The sequence below is a fragment of the Corvus brachyrhynchos genome, unplaced genomic scaffold, assembly GCF_000691975.1.
Source record: "Corvus brachyrhynchos isolate BGI_N302 unplaced genomic scaffold, ASM69197v1 scaffold87, whole genome shotgun sequence".
In the NCBI taxonomy this organism is placed as follows: Eukaryota; Metazoa; Chordata; class Aves; order Passeriformes; family Corvidae; genus Corvus; species Corvus brachyrhynchos.
Window position 1 is genome coordinate 4,902,096 of NW_008239767.1, and position 16,469 is coordinate 4,918,564.

The 16,469-nt window shown below is 36.6% G+C and overlaps 1 protein-coding gene across 2 annotated transcripts in view; it reads right to left on the reverse strand.

The window, feature by feature from the left end:
* The window catches only part of RNGTT (RNA guanylyltransferase and 5'-phosphatase), a 166,918-nt gene that overhangs the window by 77,936 nt on the left and 72,513 nt on the right, over positions 1 to 16,469 (reverse strand). For both annotated transcript variants that reach the window (XM_017742904.1, XM_008640252.2), the window contains exon 11: positions 12,932 to 13,000. In XM_017742904.1, the coding sequence (XP_017598393.1) occupies positions 12,932 to 13,000 (69 nt within the window). The remainder of the gene's footprint in view (positions 1 to 12,931; positions 13,001 to 16,469) is intronic.

The window sequence follows — 16,469 nt, forward strand, 5'->3', positions numbered from 1 at the left end:
AGCAGCTCAGGTCCTGACAACTGTTTATAACTGTTGCAAACAGACGTATTACAAAATAATATGCTCCCAGAACATATTACAAAGGATCAAAAGCTTTAGACTCCCCCTCACAACTGGGGGTAAAAGAGAAAGACCATTAAAAAACAAAACCACCTAGGACACTAAAACCTAATTAGAGCAGAAGAGTGGTATACAAAGGGAACAACAGTCAGCTGTTCATTAGGAACAGAAGGAAAGCAATTTTGTCTTCGGGGTGGCATAAGAATACTTAATGGTGTTTAACTCCCTGCATCCTTCCTCTGCAGCACCCTTTGTGCAGGAGAGAATAGGTCACACGATGGTGTTCAACAGCCAGTATTGTTCCTTAACTCCTTCTATTCCAGCACCTGGGGATCACACACACCTGCACTTAAGAGCAATCTTGCAGAAGAGAACTGTGAGCACATGTGACTGCAGTGAGAAAGAAAGCAGTCAAAAGCCTCCTGCAGGTGACCATGACATTGTCCTAACAGTTACTAAAGAAACTCCCCTTCATGAATAGCTGTCAAGATTTTCATGTCTCAAAACCACTTCTTTCATCTTAAGAAAAAAAGAGGTTTTGTAATTTACCCCTAAGCCAATAACTGATTCTTAAACAGGGAGCTACATCATGACTTGAATTAAAAATTTACTGTTATTCAAAATTCCCCCCCCCAGTACTAGGCAGTTCTCACAGTATAAAGCCATTAGCTATACAGCTAAACATATTTTTTTTCTAAAACCAGCAAAACTCTACTTCTTTAATAGCTGTAGGCTTTTTTAAGCAACCAAAATGTATATAAGCAGAGCAGTACACTCTGTTAAAATCAAGCTGGAATATCTATTCTAGTAAAAAAATATTATCAAAAAACCCTTGCTCTCTGCATGATCAAAATTTTAATAACTTTTTTCCCCTCCATTTTTTTCCTGGCCAGTCACCATTAATATTCCTAAGAAATTAATTCATGTATCTTTGCAGTGAGACACTGCGGAGTTTCAGAAGTAATGGAATAACACCCACCAAATTTTATAGAGGACAGAACCCTACTTCTTTTGAAGGCCTAGCAAAATATGCAAGCAAATGTCATGGAAACAGAAGCTCTCTCCATAGTAACACCATTTGTGGCACTGTAGCTAACCACTCTAACATGCTCCAAGACAAGGTATTAGCTTAAACCCAGTTTTCATTTAGTATTTGTTCCATAACATTCCATATATGTAGCAGGTGTAAAGATTTATTAAAAACAGTAATAGTTCACAAAAATGCAGTACCAAATCCAAAGCCAAACATAAGTATAAGGGCAAACTAATTAGCTGTGATAAAGCAAGCCAGAGTAACGATGTCTTTTGGGAAAAAAGCCAAGAAACTGATGGAGCCATAAAGAATCAGCTGGTTTCTACTACACTCTCTGACTCCATGCAACAATTGTAAGATGTGCAATAGCATCTTATATGAAACACATAGAAGGATCTACAGAATAAGACACATAAAAAATCAAGGTAAAATAAATTTTAAAAAAATATAAAAATACATAATTACACCTAAGCAACCCTTGTTACCTGCTTTTATACAAAAATTTAAATTTTTTATCAACCAACCCAGCAGCCAAAACTCTCAAAACTAGCTGAACAAAGACTCTACTAGCATCGTAGCTAGTATCGTAGCAGCATTGTAGCTGCTCTCCATAGACCAGGTTAGTGCATACCTATCAGAGCCATGGGAATGATTTTCAATGAAAAAATGTTTTATTTGACAAATAAGGTCCTCTTTGCGAACTATCTGTATGTAGTTCATGACTCTGCCAAGAAAAAAAAAAATCCTGATTTATTTTGTGACAACGCTTGTTGGCCCATTTTCTGATCTGATGACCAATGCAAAGTTCCACTTCCCTGACTGTTACTAGACACAAGGCACATGGTACTACATGTCCCTTCCATCCAGAAACTGAAAAGGATCAGTAGGGCAAGTGGGTAGAAAAGTACATTACCTCTGACATTTTTGCAAGTAAAATACCAGGTCTTGCAAGCATAGAAAATGCTTGTTCTTGTTCATATGCAAATTATGGAAAGTTACACTCATGTTCTTTACTGGTTCAAATATTTTAATGAAATATAAAGTTTAAACCAAATCCTGTAGCAATGAAAAGCATTATGACTGTATTACTGTATTACTTAAGCTGTCTAAAAATAAATTTATAAAAACTTTAGCAGTCTTTGTACACGGAAGTAGTCCCATGCTCTATATACATTTTAGAGAGTAGAGCTGATTCTACTCAAAAAGCAAACATATTCTTCCAAAAGCATGTTAATGCTCCAAAAAAAAAAAAGCTCTGAAGGTTTCAGAAAGACAATATATCCAATATGGTTCACTACATACATGTTTGTCTTACAGAAAAATCTGTATTATTTAAAACCGGTACCTTTCAAAAATATTCCGTAAATAACAAACAAAGCAATAATGCTTTTGTCTACTGGCCTTTGAGCCAGCTCTGTAAGGGGAATAGGGGGAAGGAACCCCAAAAGCCAAATATGAATTTGCTTTGCTTGACGTTAGTTGATGCTAAGACTGCTGCAAAGGAATATGCTGCCTAAAAACTAGCAAATACTGACCTCTGCCATTGTCTTCTCCAACTAAATTTACATTTTTTCCTCACCATGCTGGACAGATTTAACTAGGAAACTGGCATTTTACACTTTATACATGAAGACAAGAGGAACAACCTTGAAACTCTTATTTTATTAACCACATAGCAAACTTCTTTTTTCACCTGTTTTGAGCTCTGAGCACTATGAGCACTGGATCCTGTGATCAGCTTACATTTGTTAAAACAGTTGTTTCCAAAACTATTTAGAATTATCTTTTATTCTTCTGGTTCCTTTTTCTCGTTAGCAGCAGAACAAGGCATATTTTCCCTTAACAATGGCAACATCAATTCACTGTCTGACAAGTTCCAAAGACACATATTTCAATTACTCCCATAAGTTAAAAGTTCCCTCTAGAGAATCTCATGTTGCTTAAAACACATTTGGTTTCAGTGGTTGGATGAATATACAGATTCAAGACCTTCCTGGGATTTCTAGTGATCACTGTTTGGAAACAAGCAATCTACTGTTTGTCAGTTCAAACTTGTCAAAACTCTCAGCCTGTAACAAGCGTACTGTTTTTTAATAAACAATCCAAAACATACAGAACATCTGCATTTTGGAAATCTGAGGTATTTCCAGCTATGACTTCTAATAATTTTCCTCTTTCAGAACAAACCAGCAGACATGTCACAGTTGCACATTCCTCTATTTCAGTGGAAAGCTTCTAGAGTAACGTGGGGAAAACCTGAATTTCATTTCAGAAACACAACTAACAGCATTAAAAGAAAATAAGCTTTTGCTTTAGAAATATCTGCACTAATTACATAGGAAACTTTCATCAAGTTTCTGATCTCTGACTTCTATAATCAAGGCATGAAGTCCAGCAGTGCCCTTCTACCTCTGTACTTAGTAGGCCTGTATGATACAATCACATCTAAATTATTCACCATGCACCTCAGTAGAAGACAATGAAATTTTCTTAGAAGAAATTTATAGCTTTCATATCAAGCTCAAGACTTTCATTTTTAATCATGTTAATGGACTTGGTTCACTATTTTTGTAATATCAAAGTCCAGAAAGTACAATTACAACTGAAATTAAAGTTACTGTCAGTCAAAGGAGACTGAATTACCACACAGTGTTCTGTTGTACCTCTTCAGTACAGAATACTATTCCACAGGCACCTCTGAGCTTTGCAGAGTACTGTTCTGTACAGTACCATGAACATGATTATTTTAAATGTGCAGTCACCAATATACACAGTTACCTTCAAAGATTTATCTAAAAATACATGTTAGCACCTAAGAAAAATATTTTTATAATTAAAAAATTCAATTACCCTTTGGTGATAGTTATCATGCATTTTTAAAATTGCTGTTTATAAGAACAGTGACCCAGTAAACACTTCAAATTACAAGTAACAGGGTAATGTAGAATAAATCGCTCTGCTTTTAAAGAAAGTGTCTTTAAATGTTTTCACCATCCAGATACCACAACACAAGTGCTGATACTCCTCTGAAAGTTATCCTGTTTTCTTACATCTCAGTAAGATGTAAGAAAATACATCATTTTCCTGAAATGCTGGGCTACTGCTTACACTAAACAGCAGGATGGAGATCTAGCTAAATATTCTGTTTATCCTGATAGCACTGTTTTTGTTTTACTGCTGCGCTCCTGCCTAATAAAGAATATGAACATTTTATGACGGATTTTCATGAAAACTTGAAAGGTTTGTTGGCTGTCTTTTTCTGCCATGTACAGAAAACAGAACTGGGAGAAAACAATTACAACAACCTAGTTCTTCCAGATACTTTGCTAAATCTTTCCATTTGATAGAAAGAGGGATCATAAATTAAGCACTCTGTTTATGGATATCTATTCTGGGATCTAAAGAAAAGAGAGTGTTGACGAAATACTTTCTACTATATTGTCCAGTTCCCAAATCATTCCTGATCTACCAGCTTCTCAGTCCTGGAGAGACTGCTGTGAATTTCAGGATGAGTCAGAACACTGCCATGAAGACAAGTGACCACTTCATTAGGCTATTGAAGAGCTGAATCAGATGATTCAGTAAAGAGTTCTCACTGATTCAAACCAAAAACTCTCTTAGATTTCCCTATCCAGCTATGAAAGAATTTTTTTTTTCAAAACTGATCCACAACACATATAAACTAATGTAATTTTTGTAATACAGACCTACTCTTTTTAAAGCAGGTGTGTTTTGCAGAAGCTGAACAATTGTGTTGGTATTCTCACCTGAAATCCCATTTACAGTATATATTCCTAACATTTACCTATTTATTTTAGTTAGAAAGTACATGCAACCTGACACATTTAGAAGCATGATAGCAAGTGCACTCCACAAGCTCCCTGACATCCAGCTTTGAGACAAAGAAACTATGCAAAAATAATTTTTGAAAGCCTTTATGAATGATGATTCTACATCTTTATTTTCCCAACATTTAAAACAGTAGCAGGTAGAGAAAGTGGTTTTTTTCTTTTCCTAAACAACACATGCACAAACACCACCATATTAATGTCAACTGACAATCCCAAGGATGACCAGTACACATAATGTAGGAAAGATCTTTCCTACTGCCACTGGCAGGCAGAATGATTAAACTGCAGAACAGAAGTTCAAGAAGCTATTTAGATAGCACCCATAAATGCAGTTCACTGCCTGAGAAATCAGAGAATGTCAGGCAGTATAGGTCATTAGCAAGCAAATGAGACAACATAGCAATTAAAACCAACACTCTCCTTAGGTAATCAGACTCAAGGCACTGACATCTATGTAGGCTGACATAATAAGGAAGTCAGGTTAAACAATTCTGGCAAATAGCAAATACCTTTGCATTTCAATCTGAATGTACTAGAGGACCAACAGCATAAAGTTAAACAAGAAAAATTTTTGCTATACCCCAACCTTTCTATATTAAGAGCTAAAAATGACTCATAAATGGAAAGTGGGGGGGAGGGTGGCCATTTTTTTTTTTCAACTCTGGATGCTAGGAGTTTGCACCTAAAAGAAATGTAGGAATTTTCTGGAGTGTGAATTACCTCAGATTCTTGGAAAGTAAGTGGAAATCATAAAAAACTGCTATGTTCAAAAATCATGGTACTTGTATCTAAGAGTCTAACAATTTAATTAAATGAGCTGTAATTAATTTAATTAGACCTTACTGGTGTTTAGGTTAGCATTTCTTAATTTTCTAGTTTTCTGATTTCAAAAAAAAAGGTAGAAAACAAATCACCCCAAGCAAGCAAAGATAAATTTGAATTGGTATAAAAATTTTACTTGTATAGTCACAGAAAGCCCCTCAAAGGAATACTGTGTATTGCTAATATATTTGGGTATGTTCATAAAGCATATGAAAAAATGGTATATTTGAGATAGGAATAGCTATTTAAAAGATGAATTGCAAGGAACATCGCCATGGAAATTGAATGTAACAACTATTCATAGGCAGAAAAGAGCTGCAAAGCTCAGTGGCATTTCAGGAGGTTGACAGCAAGTTCTCTGATAAAAGAAAACCTACAACTGCACAAAAAGTGCACACTGATATGACAACAGCTTCCCCTGACTAGTAACAGATTCAGTCAGGAACATTCCTCTTACAGAAGAAATCACATTTAGCAAAGAGATACTCTAAATTTAGATACATTAAAGGTTTTAGTAATGTGGATCAACACAAAGACTGATGAAAATGATTCTCTCCAGATTCTCCTTCCTTCTGCTGCAAACTCTAGAGAAAAAAATCAGGTGGTCTTAGCATCTGTTTTAACAAACTGAGGTGCTGATGTCTTCTCCCAGTGATGGGATGTGTGGGAACAGCTCAAAGCTGTGCCAGGGGGTTTTAAACTGGACATCAGGATGCATTTCTGTACTTGAGAGGATGGTGAAACATTGGAACAAGCTTCCTAGAGAGGCGGTCAATGCCTCAGAGCTGTCAGTGTTTAAGACCCATTTGGTCAATGTGCTTAAGAATATGGTCAAATTTTTGGTCAGCCCTGAAGTGATCAGGCAGTTGGACTAGATGATCACTGTAGGACCCTTCCAACCGAAATAGTCTATTCCGTTCTATTCTATTCCATTGCCTCCAAATATTACATGAATCACTACAAAATTAGAAAGCTAAATCCAGAAACACATATTTGTTAGAAGCAAAAAAATCTATGCTATTATATGATTCTTCCTAAGCCTTTATATATCAGCTTTGGTATTGAGATTATATCTGAGTCTGTCTGAAGCCATTACTTGCTATTGCACTAGAAATACGTCACAATAATTGTTGCTTCATCACTGATAAACAGGATGTCTGAGTTTCTGAAATAAGCCAGCAAGTGACTAGGCCTATGATTAAAAATTTCCACACCATTTGATAAAATATATACTGTGGAAGAAAAGGCTTTCCAATTGTATAGGATTATTTAGGACCAACTGGCACAGCTTAATGAAACAAATCATGGAGATATTTTATTTGGTGGTATCTTTTGGAGATATTTCATTCAGTTTTAACTTTAGCAATTTTGGATGAACTTCTACAATGACAGAAAATAACACAGCCTATTATACAATGGGAATAGCACAAATAATTAACAGGCAACCAAGCATTTCAGATCACCACTACGTCTGCCAAGGGAAGGGAAGAAAGATATAGTAATAACTCATGCAATGTTATTCAGTTATAAAAACCTGTTCATTATTCTTTCATTTTAAAGGCTAAGCTTTTCATTAGTATTCAGTATGGAGAGTTGGGTGTTAAATAATTCAGCTGTTCTTTAAAATAACATTTATCTTAGAAGAACAGAGCTCTGCAGCTGCCCTTCGTCCTTCCCTCTAAAAATCCCAATTCCACGTAACTGGACTTTATTCTTCATCCAAAATAAGAGCATGGAGGAGTACCAAATAGAAATCGGCTGGAGCCAATGCAAAAATGTAACAGAGCTCCGAAGGCAAACACAAAACAGAAGATTATAAATTGTGATACAAGCTTTCCACATATGCTCAAAAGCTGTCCTTAGGCCTTCCTAACTGATGGCCAGTGAGTCTTCATTTAGTTGGCTAAAGTAAGAAAGTAATTCCTACATCCTTTCCCAAAGCAAAGAAAAAGCAATAGTTTTAGTCAGCAAGAAAGCTGGTTATTAGGAGATTACTAGCATAAAAATAAGACAGTCTGAGATATCTAGCAAAGGTTCAATTTACAAGGTAGACATGAAAAGTAATTTCACTGATGAGCGGGCACAGGCCAAAGAGCCAATTCTGCCATCAGAAGAGGCCATTTCTGAGATTTTAATAAAAAACATACAGGCTGGCAACCTGCAAGTGTTCTAAAACAAATGTAAGAAGTTTGCTGTTTTGAAGCGACCTCTCAAAAAAAGGACTGAAAGCTTCCAATCTTTACACAAGCATTCAGAATCTGTAAATAAGGCATGTGGCTTTTACCTTTAATCTAACTCACTCATTGTCTGGGGCATGATCCCAGGGTGAGGTACCTGTCCATGAAGTTTCCTGCTGCTCTGTTTTACTCCTACTTAGCACTTACCTTTGGGCCCTGCTCTGCCAACCTGTTACAGGTAGAGGAATCAGAAAGTTGGTCAAATGGAATAGAGCTGATTTAGGCATATGGGAGTTTTAGTGATAGGATCTTAAATGGATAGAAAATTATGCAGGGAAAAGAAGTGTTAGGGAGAATCAACATAGAGGGGAAATCAAAAGGAGTGGGTAAACAGGCTGCCGGATAAAGAGAACACATTAAGAGAAAAAGAGTAAAGGAAAAGAGTACAAAGAGAAGAGGAGAAACAATAAGAAGACATTTGTCTCTTGCAATGGAGTTGTTAAGAGTATGGTATGTTAATGCAGGAATTGCATAAGAACCACACATCACATCAAACTACCAACAAAGCATTCTTAAATCATAAATGAGGCAAAAACATCCATTACTTCCACTAAACATGCTCTTCTCATGATCTGTGAAAGCTTTCAGACTGAGAAGGAAGGAAATGGGATGAAGATGGGATGCCTCAGCCATTGCCTTTCAACTATCAATGTGTAATGAAAGCCTTTGTATACTCCAAGCAATAACCAATATAAGTAACTCAAGTAAGTGATGAATTGGGAAAAATAATGCTCAGTTAGTACGATCTTGCAAAATAAACTCACCTGCACAGGCAGAAAACAATCTCCTTACTCCTTAATATTGTTTCTACCACCATCAGTCACAGAGCAAAATAATTTCTGCTTCAGTACAAGAACCTCACTATTCATAATAAGAGTTTAGATAGGAATACTAACAGAAGAAAACAAACCCTCTTACATCTAACTGAAACCCTAGATTCAGTAGTAAAACTTTTTCACAAATCCCTTTTCATTAAAGCATATAAATTTCTCAAAACTGGACTAATACAGAGGCACTTGATGCGAAATCACTTCAAACCAAAGAGAAAAATGAGAAAATCCAGAGCTCTTAGAAGCTAAAAGCATATTCACAGATCATTTTGGATATTTTGAGTTTTATTGCAAATCAGAATTAAACCAAACTTCAAAACAACAAAATACTCTTTCTCCATCTATGTTGACTCCCAGTACCAGTGTTACCTGCAGCTAGTGGGGAACATATCCATATACTCAGGTCTGGATGCCTTTGTCTAAGACCAAACAACAAGAAGAACACCTCTGAGTAAACCAGGGCAGAGGGGAAGGGAAACTCAGAAAAGACTTTCAAACAGTATGAACTAATAACCTCAACATTCTCTGTATTAAATAGTTAACTTCTGCATTCTGCTTCACCTATCAAAAACATGGTAAGTGTGGGTAATTTTCCCCAAAGAATTTTCTGACTGTAATTGTTGACATTCTGTTTATCTTCCCCTGCTGCCACTTCATCCTTCTTTGTGATTTTGCTTCAATTCCTGTCTACATTTGTGTACTCCTCAAAACACACACTGGATTTCAAGAGCTCCCAAAAGATGTTCTTGAATTTCCCAGATCTTCTGAAACTCAGCATCATTTCTGCTATCCTTTCTTTATGCAAGATCAATTATGTCAATAATTATGGTTCCTAATTTTCTTCTGGATATGCCATGGTCTCTTCACTTGAGGCAAACAGGTTTTATAAAGGTCTCTAAACTCTCACGATAACCAAAGTTTGGGGCTCTACACTCCAATCAACAACAGGGGGTTGTTGTTTTCTCTCTGAAACGACATAATACATCATGCATTCAAATACAACACAAAAATTATTTCAGTTAGTATTCTCAAGGGGTCATTTATGCACTGTTATACTGTTGCTCTTGTATTGTTGCCTATTAATTTATTCCCTCTGTATCACATAAAATAAAAAAGCCATCTCTATCAGCTTCATCGTTTTCAGTTAATCAGCTTTAATACTTCTTTCCCAAGTAAAAGGTCTACAATGGTATCTTTCACTCTAAATATATTATTTATATTTTCTCAACTAATTACACTGAGAAAACTGAACATTGCTTCATCCAGGAAAATCATTTTAATAACAGATGCAACAGACTTACATTCTGTAAACTCAGAAACTATACTAAAATTTGAACATTAAATTAAACAAATACATTAAAGATTAATAACCTTTATAAGCATTTATAAAAGAAAATTGGTTTAGTTGGGCTATAAATTTTTTAGTGGGCTAAATCAGAAAACACAAGTTCTAGAAACACAAAACATATCAGATATTGATTTCCTGTAATAGTGACTAAGAGACACATTCCTCAGTAAGTTCATTTCAACTAGAAAAGGTAATTTCAAATTTAGCTGTAGTAACTCTGCTTAGTTTAACCTCTAATTTTCTTCTGAGAAACCTTTCTGATTGATTTAGAGTCTAACAATATTCTAAGATATCATCAGGACTTCTTACGAAAGCATGAACTTTCTTTCCCCTAGTGATTTTGCTTTAAACTGGAAATAGCTATGTATTAAAAAAACCAAAAATGTATGTGGCCTAATTGCCTAGTTAGCTGATGTAGAACTTGAAATAGAGAAATTTATCTTATTTCCAGATGGGAGCATCATCACCCCTTGCTAAGACCTACAGTACATGAAGCAGACCAGGAAAAGTACATTTCAACTGAAGAAGTATACACATGTACTTTCCACAAGTAACTGGAAGGATAGAAATACCTGTGAAATTTGAAATAATTGAAAGCAATTCCTTGCTTGATTCCATCAACACACTGGAGGGAAGGGATGCCATCCAGAAGGACCCTGACAGGCTTGAGAGGTATGCTGGTGCAAACATCCAAGTTCAACAAGGCCAAGTACAAGGTCCTGTGCAGCAGTGCAAGTGGCTGCAGCCCCCCTGACCCCTGAGGATACAACCGACACTCAGCTGTGGTGGCCAGGCACCGAAGCTTAATGCCTCACTCTTGGTTAGGGTGAGAGCCCATAATCCCCCAGTTCTACAGTTCACATATTTTTGTATGATTGGTCCATGTTTTCCCCTCCTTATTTTACGTATAAGTCTATGTATATTCATTTCCCTCAAGTTAATGTGTATAAGTTCTAGAAAGTTCTGTTATACTCGACACCCCATTGGCTCCTTCCCTTAGTCCCTCCTATGTGTTAATCTCATTGGTTCCCTTGCTCTCAACCCTGCCTCCTATCCCATATCCTATTGGCTGTATCCCTTATCCCCAACTTTCCTATCCCCACTGTAAAATCCCTGGACACCCTCAGATCCTTGGCTCTTCGTCCCTACCCTTTCACCTGAATAAATCTCTGCACGGGACCTATACAAGGAGTCCCTTCTCTCTGCTTCTTCACCTCCACCTGCGCAGAGACAGCTCCCTTGGCTGAGGAGCTCGTTCCCTTCTGCCTTTTGTGTGAAGCCGCCATAAACCAGTCAGGTCTCAGCTAGACCTCTAGGCTTCTCTTTGAGCTAGCGTGCAACGTGACAGTCCTGCACCTGGGTCAGGGCAATCCCAAGCACAAACAGAGACTGAGTGGAGAGTGGACTGAGACTTTCTCCCAGGGGAGAAAGATTTAGAGGTGTTTGTGAGTGAAAAGCTCAGCGTAAGCTGGCAGTGTGCACTTGCAGCCCAGAAAGCCAATCATACCCTGGATTGCATCACAAGAAGCGTGGGCACCAGGGCAAGGGAGGTGATTCTGCCCGTCTACTCTGCTATCATGAGACCCCACACGGAGTGCTGTGCCCAGCTCTGTGACCCCCAACATAAGAAAGGCATGGACCTATTAGAACAAGCCCAGAGAAGGGCCACTGAGATGATCTCAGGGCTGGAGCACCTCTCCTATAAAGACAAGCTGATGGAGTTGGGGATGTTTAACCTGGAGAAGGCTCTGAGGACCTCATAGCAGCCTTCCAATATCTAAGGGGGCCTACAAAACAGATGGAGAGCGACTTTTGACAGGGGCATATATTGACAGGACAAGGGAGAATGGCTTCAAATCGAAAGCGAGTAGGTTTAGATTATATGTTAGGAAGAAATTCTTTATTATGAGGGTGGTCTGAAAGAGGTACTGAAACAGGTGGTCGAGACAAGTTGTGGATGCTCATCCCTGTAAGTGTTCAAGGCCAGGCTGAATGGGGCTCTGAGTAACACGGTCTAGCAGAAGGTGTCTCTACCTGCTTCTGGCAGGGGATTGGAATTAGATGACCTCTACAGTCCCTTCCAACTCAAACCATCCTATGATTTACAAGCTAAGAAAAAAGTCAAGATGGATGATGCTACAGTGACCATCTATGCTAATATACAATACACATTCCAGTGTATCCACTGTATCTGATTCAACAGGAGGAGTAATAGAATGGATGAGGCCATGCTATTGCCTTCCTTTAAAGCCACCTTTCCTGCTGGGGAACCACTTGCATTATTTTTTCTGGTAGTCTGCAGTACTTCTGGTAAGTTCTCCCCAGGCCACTCATATACCTTTACACTGGCAGACATGGCTCAAGAACTTATCATGCTTCAATTGCACTAAACAACACGAGTCACAAATTTTAATGAAATTTTAATGTGTGAACATCCTTGAGAAAGCAAAATAATATGAGAGCTCAAATCAATGGTTGAAAGATTAATGGAACTCATGCAGTCATAGAAAATTCTTGATTATTTAGCAGCACATATCCATAGTACAGTCTCTAAAAAAATATGAGATGGTTCCTGAAAACTACCACCATCAATTAGTAAGAAATCACACATACTACAAATGAGATAGCAACTAGTCAGAAACAACACTGCAAAGTAATCCTGACCAAAACAAAGATGGATGAGTGGGGAGAAAGAGTGAGAATTTCATCTGGGACTAAAGGGAGAAAAATCCATTATTTATGCTACTTACTCCTGTAGGCTGAAATATCAGTCCATCCACTTCATGGCTAACTTCTCTGGCAAAGTTTCCTTCCAGGAGCTGTAGAACAAAAGAGAAAGAAATCCTTTTTCCATAGAGAAATGCACATCAAAGTGAACAGTGGTGGATTATATGCTACTACTGCAATCGTTTGCCAGTAAACAGCTTATTTGTGCTTTAACGTTAGAGCTTGGGAGATGTCAACGTCAACAAAATAGCAGTCTCTGCAAAGAATACTCAAGGCTAGAAAATGCCTTTGTCCAAAAAGAAATACTTAGAAACCAAGATGATTCTATACACTAGAAAATGAAGAAATAGCAATTCTAATACAGGACACTACAGTCATTTGTGGGCAAATTAAAAAAATCCATTTGCCATTTTAACGTGCAAGTAGCACTTACTTTAGATTGAACTTATATCCTGAAAAATACTTCAGGGCATCATTTGAAATTCATGTTTGACAGACTTTCTAACTAGGGCATAAACCAGTAACACAGTTACTTGAGTGTAAAACAACTCTTTGAATTAATTTGTATCTTGAATATTCTATTTTATGCTTTCAAAGACTGTGAATTCCATATGGAGGTAAATATATCCATCAAGATGCATTTACCAGAGAAAAAAAACATCTAATTAAACAAACCACTGAAACCAGATAGTCAACAGTTATGAGAATTGATTATATACTTCCATATTAAATTATGACTTGCCCAAGGAAAAGCAAATAACCAAGGAGAATTATAACTGACAAGTAATAGCAAAAATTAGAAGAATTACAAAAATATCTCTTTATTAATTTCAATTTGTGTTTTACTGTTGAGATGAAGAATCTGTCCTGAAGTTGTAGGTACTTTTAGCAATATTTGAAAAACTTTGACATAAAAGTAACCACATGGTGATAAAACATAGAAAATACAGAACCAGTAAATCACAGCCAGTTTTAAAAGCATCATTTTGGCCTGGTCTGCTAATTTTGTACCATTTCCTTTCTAGAGCTCAACTTAATGACCTGCTGACCAAATTACAACTAAATTATTCAAATTAAGTCAATAAAGTATGAAAGAGCTGAGAATTAACATTTGTATCCTACTAAGGCTGTACAGCTAAAAGCAATGCACTTTTCTGTTCCATGGATCAAAAGCCTGATGGCCAAATACTTGGAACAATAATAATTCAACATATTTCACTTAAGCCTGTAACTGTTTGCAAAGAACAACTGATCATTTTGCTACAAAAAGCTAGCTTCTTCTCTTACCCAGTCATTAGCCTAGATTTGTGCCTATAGCTCCAACAACAAAGAAAGCTTTCACTATTCACCTTTTAGATACAATTTAACTGCAAAAAACACACTATTGAGAGTACTCTCAAGTGGAAAAATACTTTAGGAATATTTAATTCTGAGTAAGGAATTATCCAATGAAACACAATTTTTCAGAAGAGAAAGCTCATAATTGAAACTTGAAGCTACAGCCTGCTGTTATAACCTGTTGCTATCTTGAAATTTACAGCTGAGGCTCACAATGTAATGCATCTGCTACCATATGTCTACACAAAGTAACAATAAAAAAATCCCAAATTCTTTCATAAATCTATTGTTAGTCTTTGCTTTTATTAAAGCAATGGAAAAATATTTAAACAAATGTCAAAAAGTATTTTAAATTGTGGGTTTTTAAAATTTCTACACAAGCTAAGTCTTCTGTGGATCACTTGGAAGTTACTTGGCAGTTCCAAAACTGACTGGCCAGTCATCTGTAATAAGAGTATGCTTCAAACTTACAAAAATGCACAAGACTGATTTCATTAAATTCAGGTACCAAAAAAACTCTCCCTGAATACTAATAATACTAAGGAATAACAATATTTTAAAAATAAAATTTTTAAAAAAACAAAAACAACGCCCCACAAAAAACCAGAAACTTCAAATTAGTTGAGACCATACCTTTTAAAAATTTCTGCCTAACTTATCAAAAGGCATTAACCAAAGTGACAAAGAAAAATCAATCACCTCTGTTTCTGCTTCTGTTTTTGAAGTTCTTAAGGGAACTACAATTTGAGGACACAGTTACTTCGGTGTTGGAGCCTACATAACTGAATTACGTATTCCTTCCCAAAATAAAACTTAAGACTATAGAAACAATCTTTAAATTTGGAGTATGTAGAAAAGCATAAAATAATTATTGTGCACTGTTTGGCATGCAACTCTCTCCACTATGGTGAACATGCAGTTTTAGAAAACTACATTAAAGTACTGTTGCAACTTGATGAATGGAGAGGAAAATATAAATTAAAAATTTCTCATTTCAGAAATACCTTCTGATACTTTTCATTCACTACTTAGCCAGAATTACAAAATGTAAAGGAATCCGTCTCATCAAGCTGCCACCCAGTTTCAGAGTAAAACATGTTCTCAGTTTGGAGGTCCACAGTGTTCTCACTAAGCTTCTCCCAAGTGACAGGTTAGATATCAAAGACAAAAGGATTTTAAACCCACAGCAATCCTCAACAGATAACTACACTTCTTTGTACTCCAGTTATTCTGCTTTCATTCTCATTAGGTCAATTACATGTATTTGAATGATAACACTCTCTCTAGAAAGGAATTTTGACTAGAAAGGATTAGCAATTGAGGGGAGGGAATTCAGGAAGGAATGTACATTTTCTCTGACCTTATTCCTCATACACTCAAGAAAATAAAAATTTTCTTGAGAATTAAACTGTGTAAAGGTTGTCTGTGAACAGCAGAATACACAGACATTGAGTATTGCAGAAGGTTTGGAATGACAAGGAAATGAGCAGAAAAGGAATGTTTGACAATACAAGCAAGTATTTTTGACACTAAGAAAGTTACATTTTTCAGTTTATGAACTTCAAATGCAAATATCATGGTTCATCTTTTAAAAAAGGTTGTTCAATGTTCCACATGTTCAAATTTTTAATTAACTTGAACAGAACAGTCTTTTTTAATCGGCGCCATGATAAATGGCACACCTGCTTGACTGGGATGACTGCCATGGGTAAGATAAAGCGCAATGCATCTCAATCACATTTTATAGACGATGGGTAAATGATGCATGTGAACCAGCTCTTCTGGCATCCAACTCCTTGTAGCCTCGTGGCATCTATTTCCACCTGAGATCCCGTGTGTTCGCTTCTTTCAGCTTCCTTCTTCCCCGTGAACATTGCAATAAGCCATATACTCATATTACAGTTTATTATTTAAAACTTTCCCTTTCATACTTTTTAACTAAATTTAAAATTATTGCTACATCTAATAACATTCCTCTAAGCAAAAGAATGGTATAATTGCATGGATTGAGTGGAGCTGTATGATGAGTAACAGCATTTCTCCTTGCTCCTTAACCACTGAGATGAAGAGCAGCAGTATGTCACCAAAAGAGCGCTAATAACTCGCTGAAGCTGATTTTGCTAGAATACTGAACTAGTCAGCAGTTCTTCTGTGGAAAATTGAAAATTCACGCTTTAGAGATCTCTCTGTACTTATACCAACAAAGAAATCACTTTGCTCCTT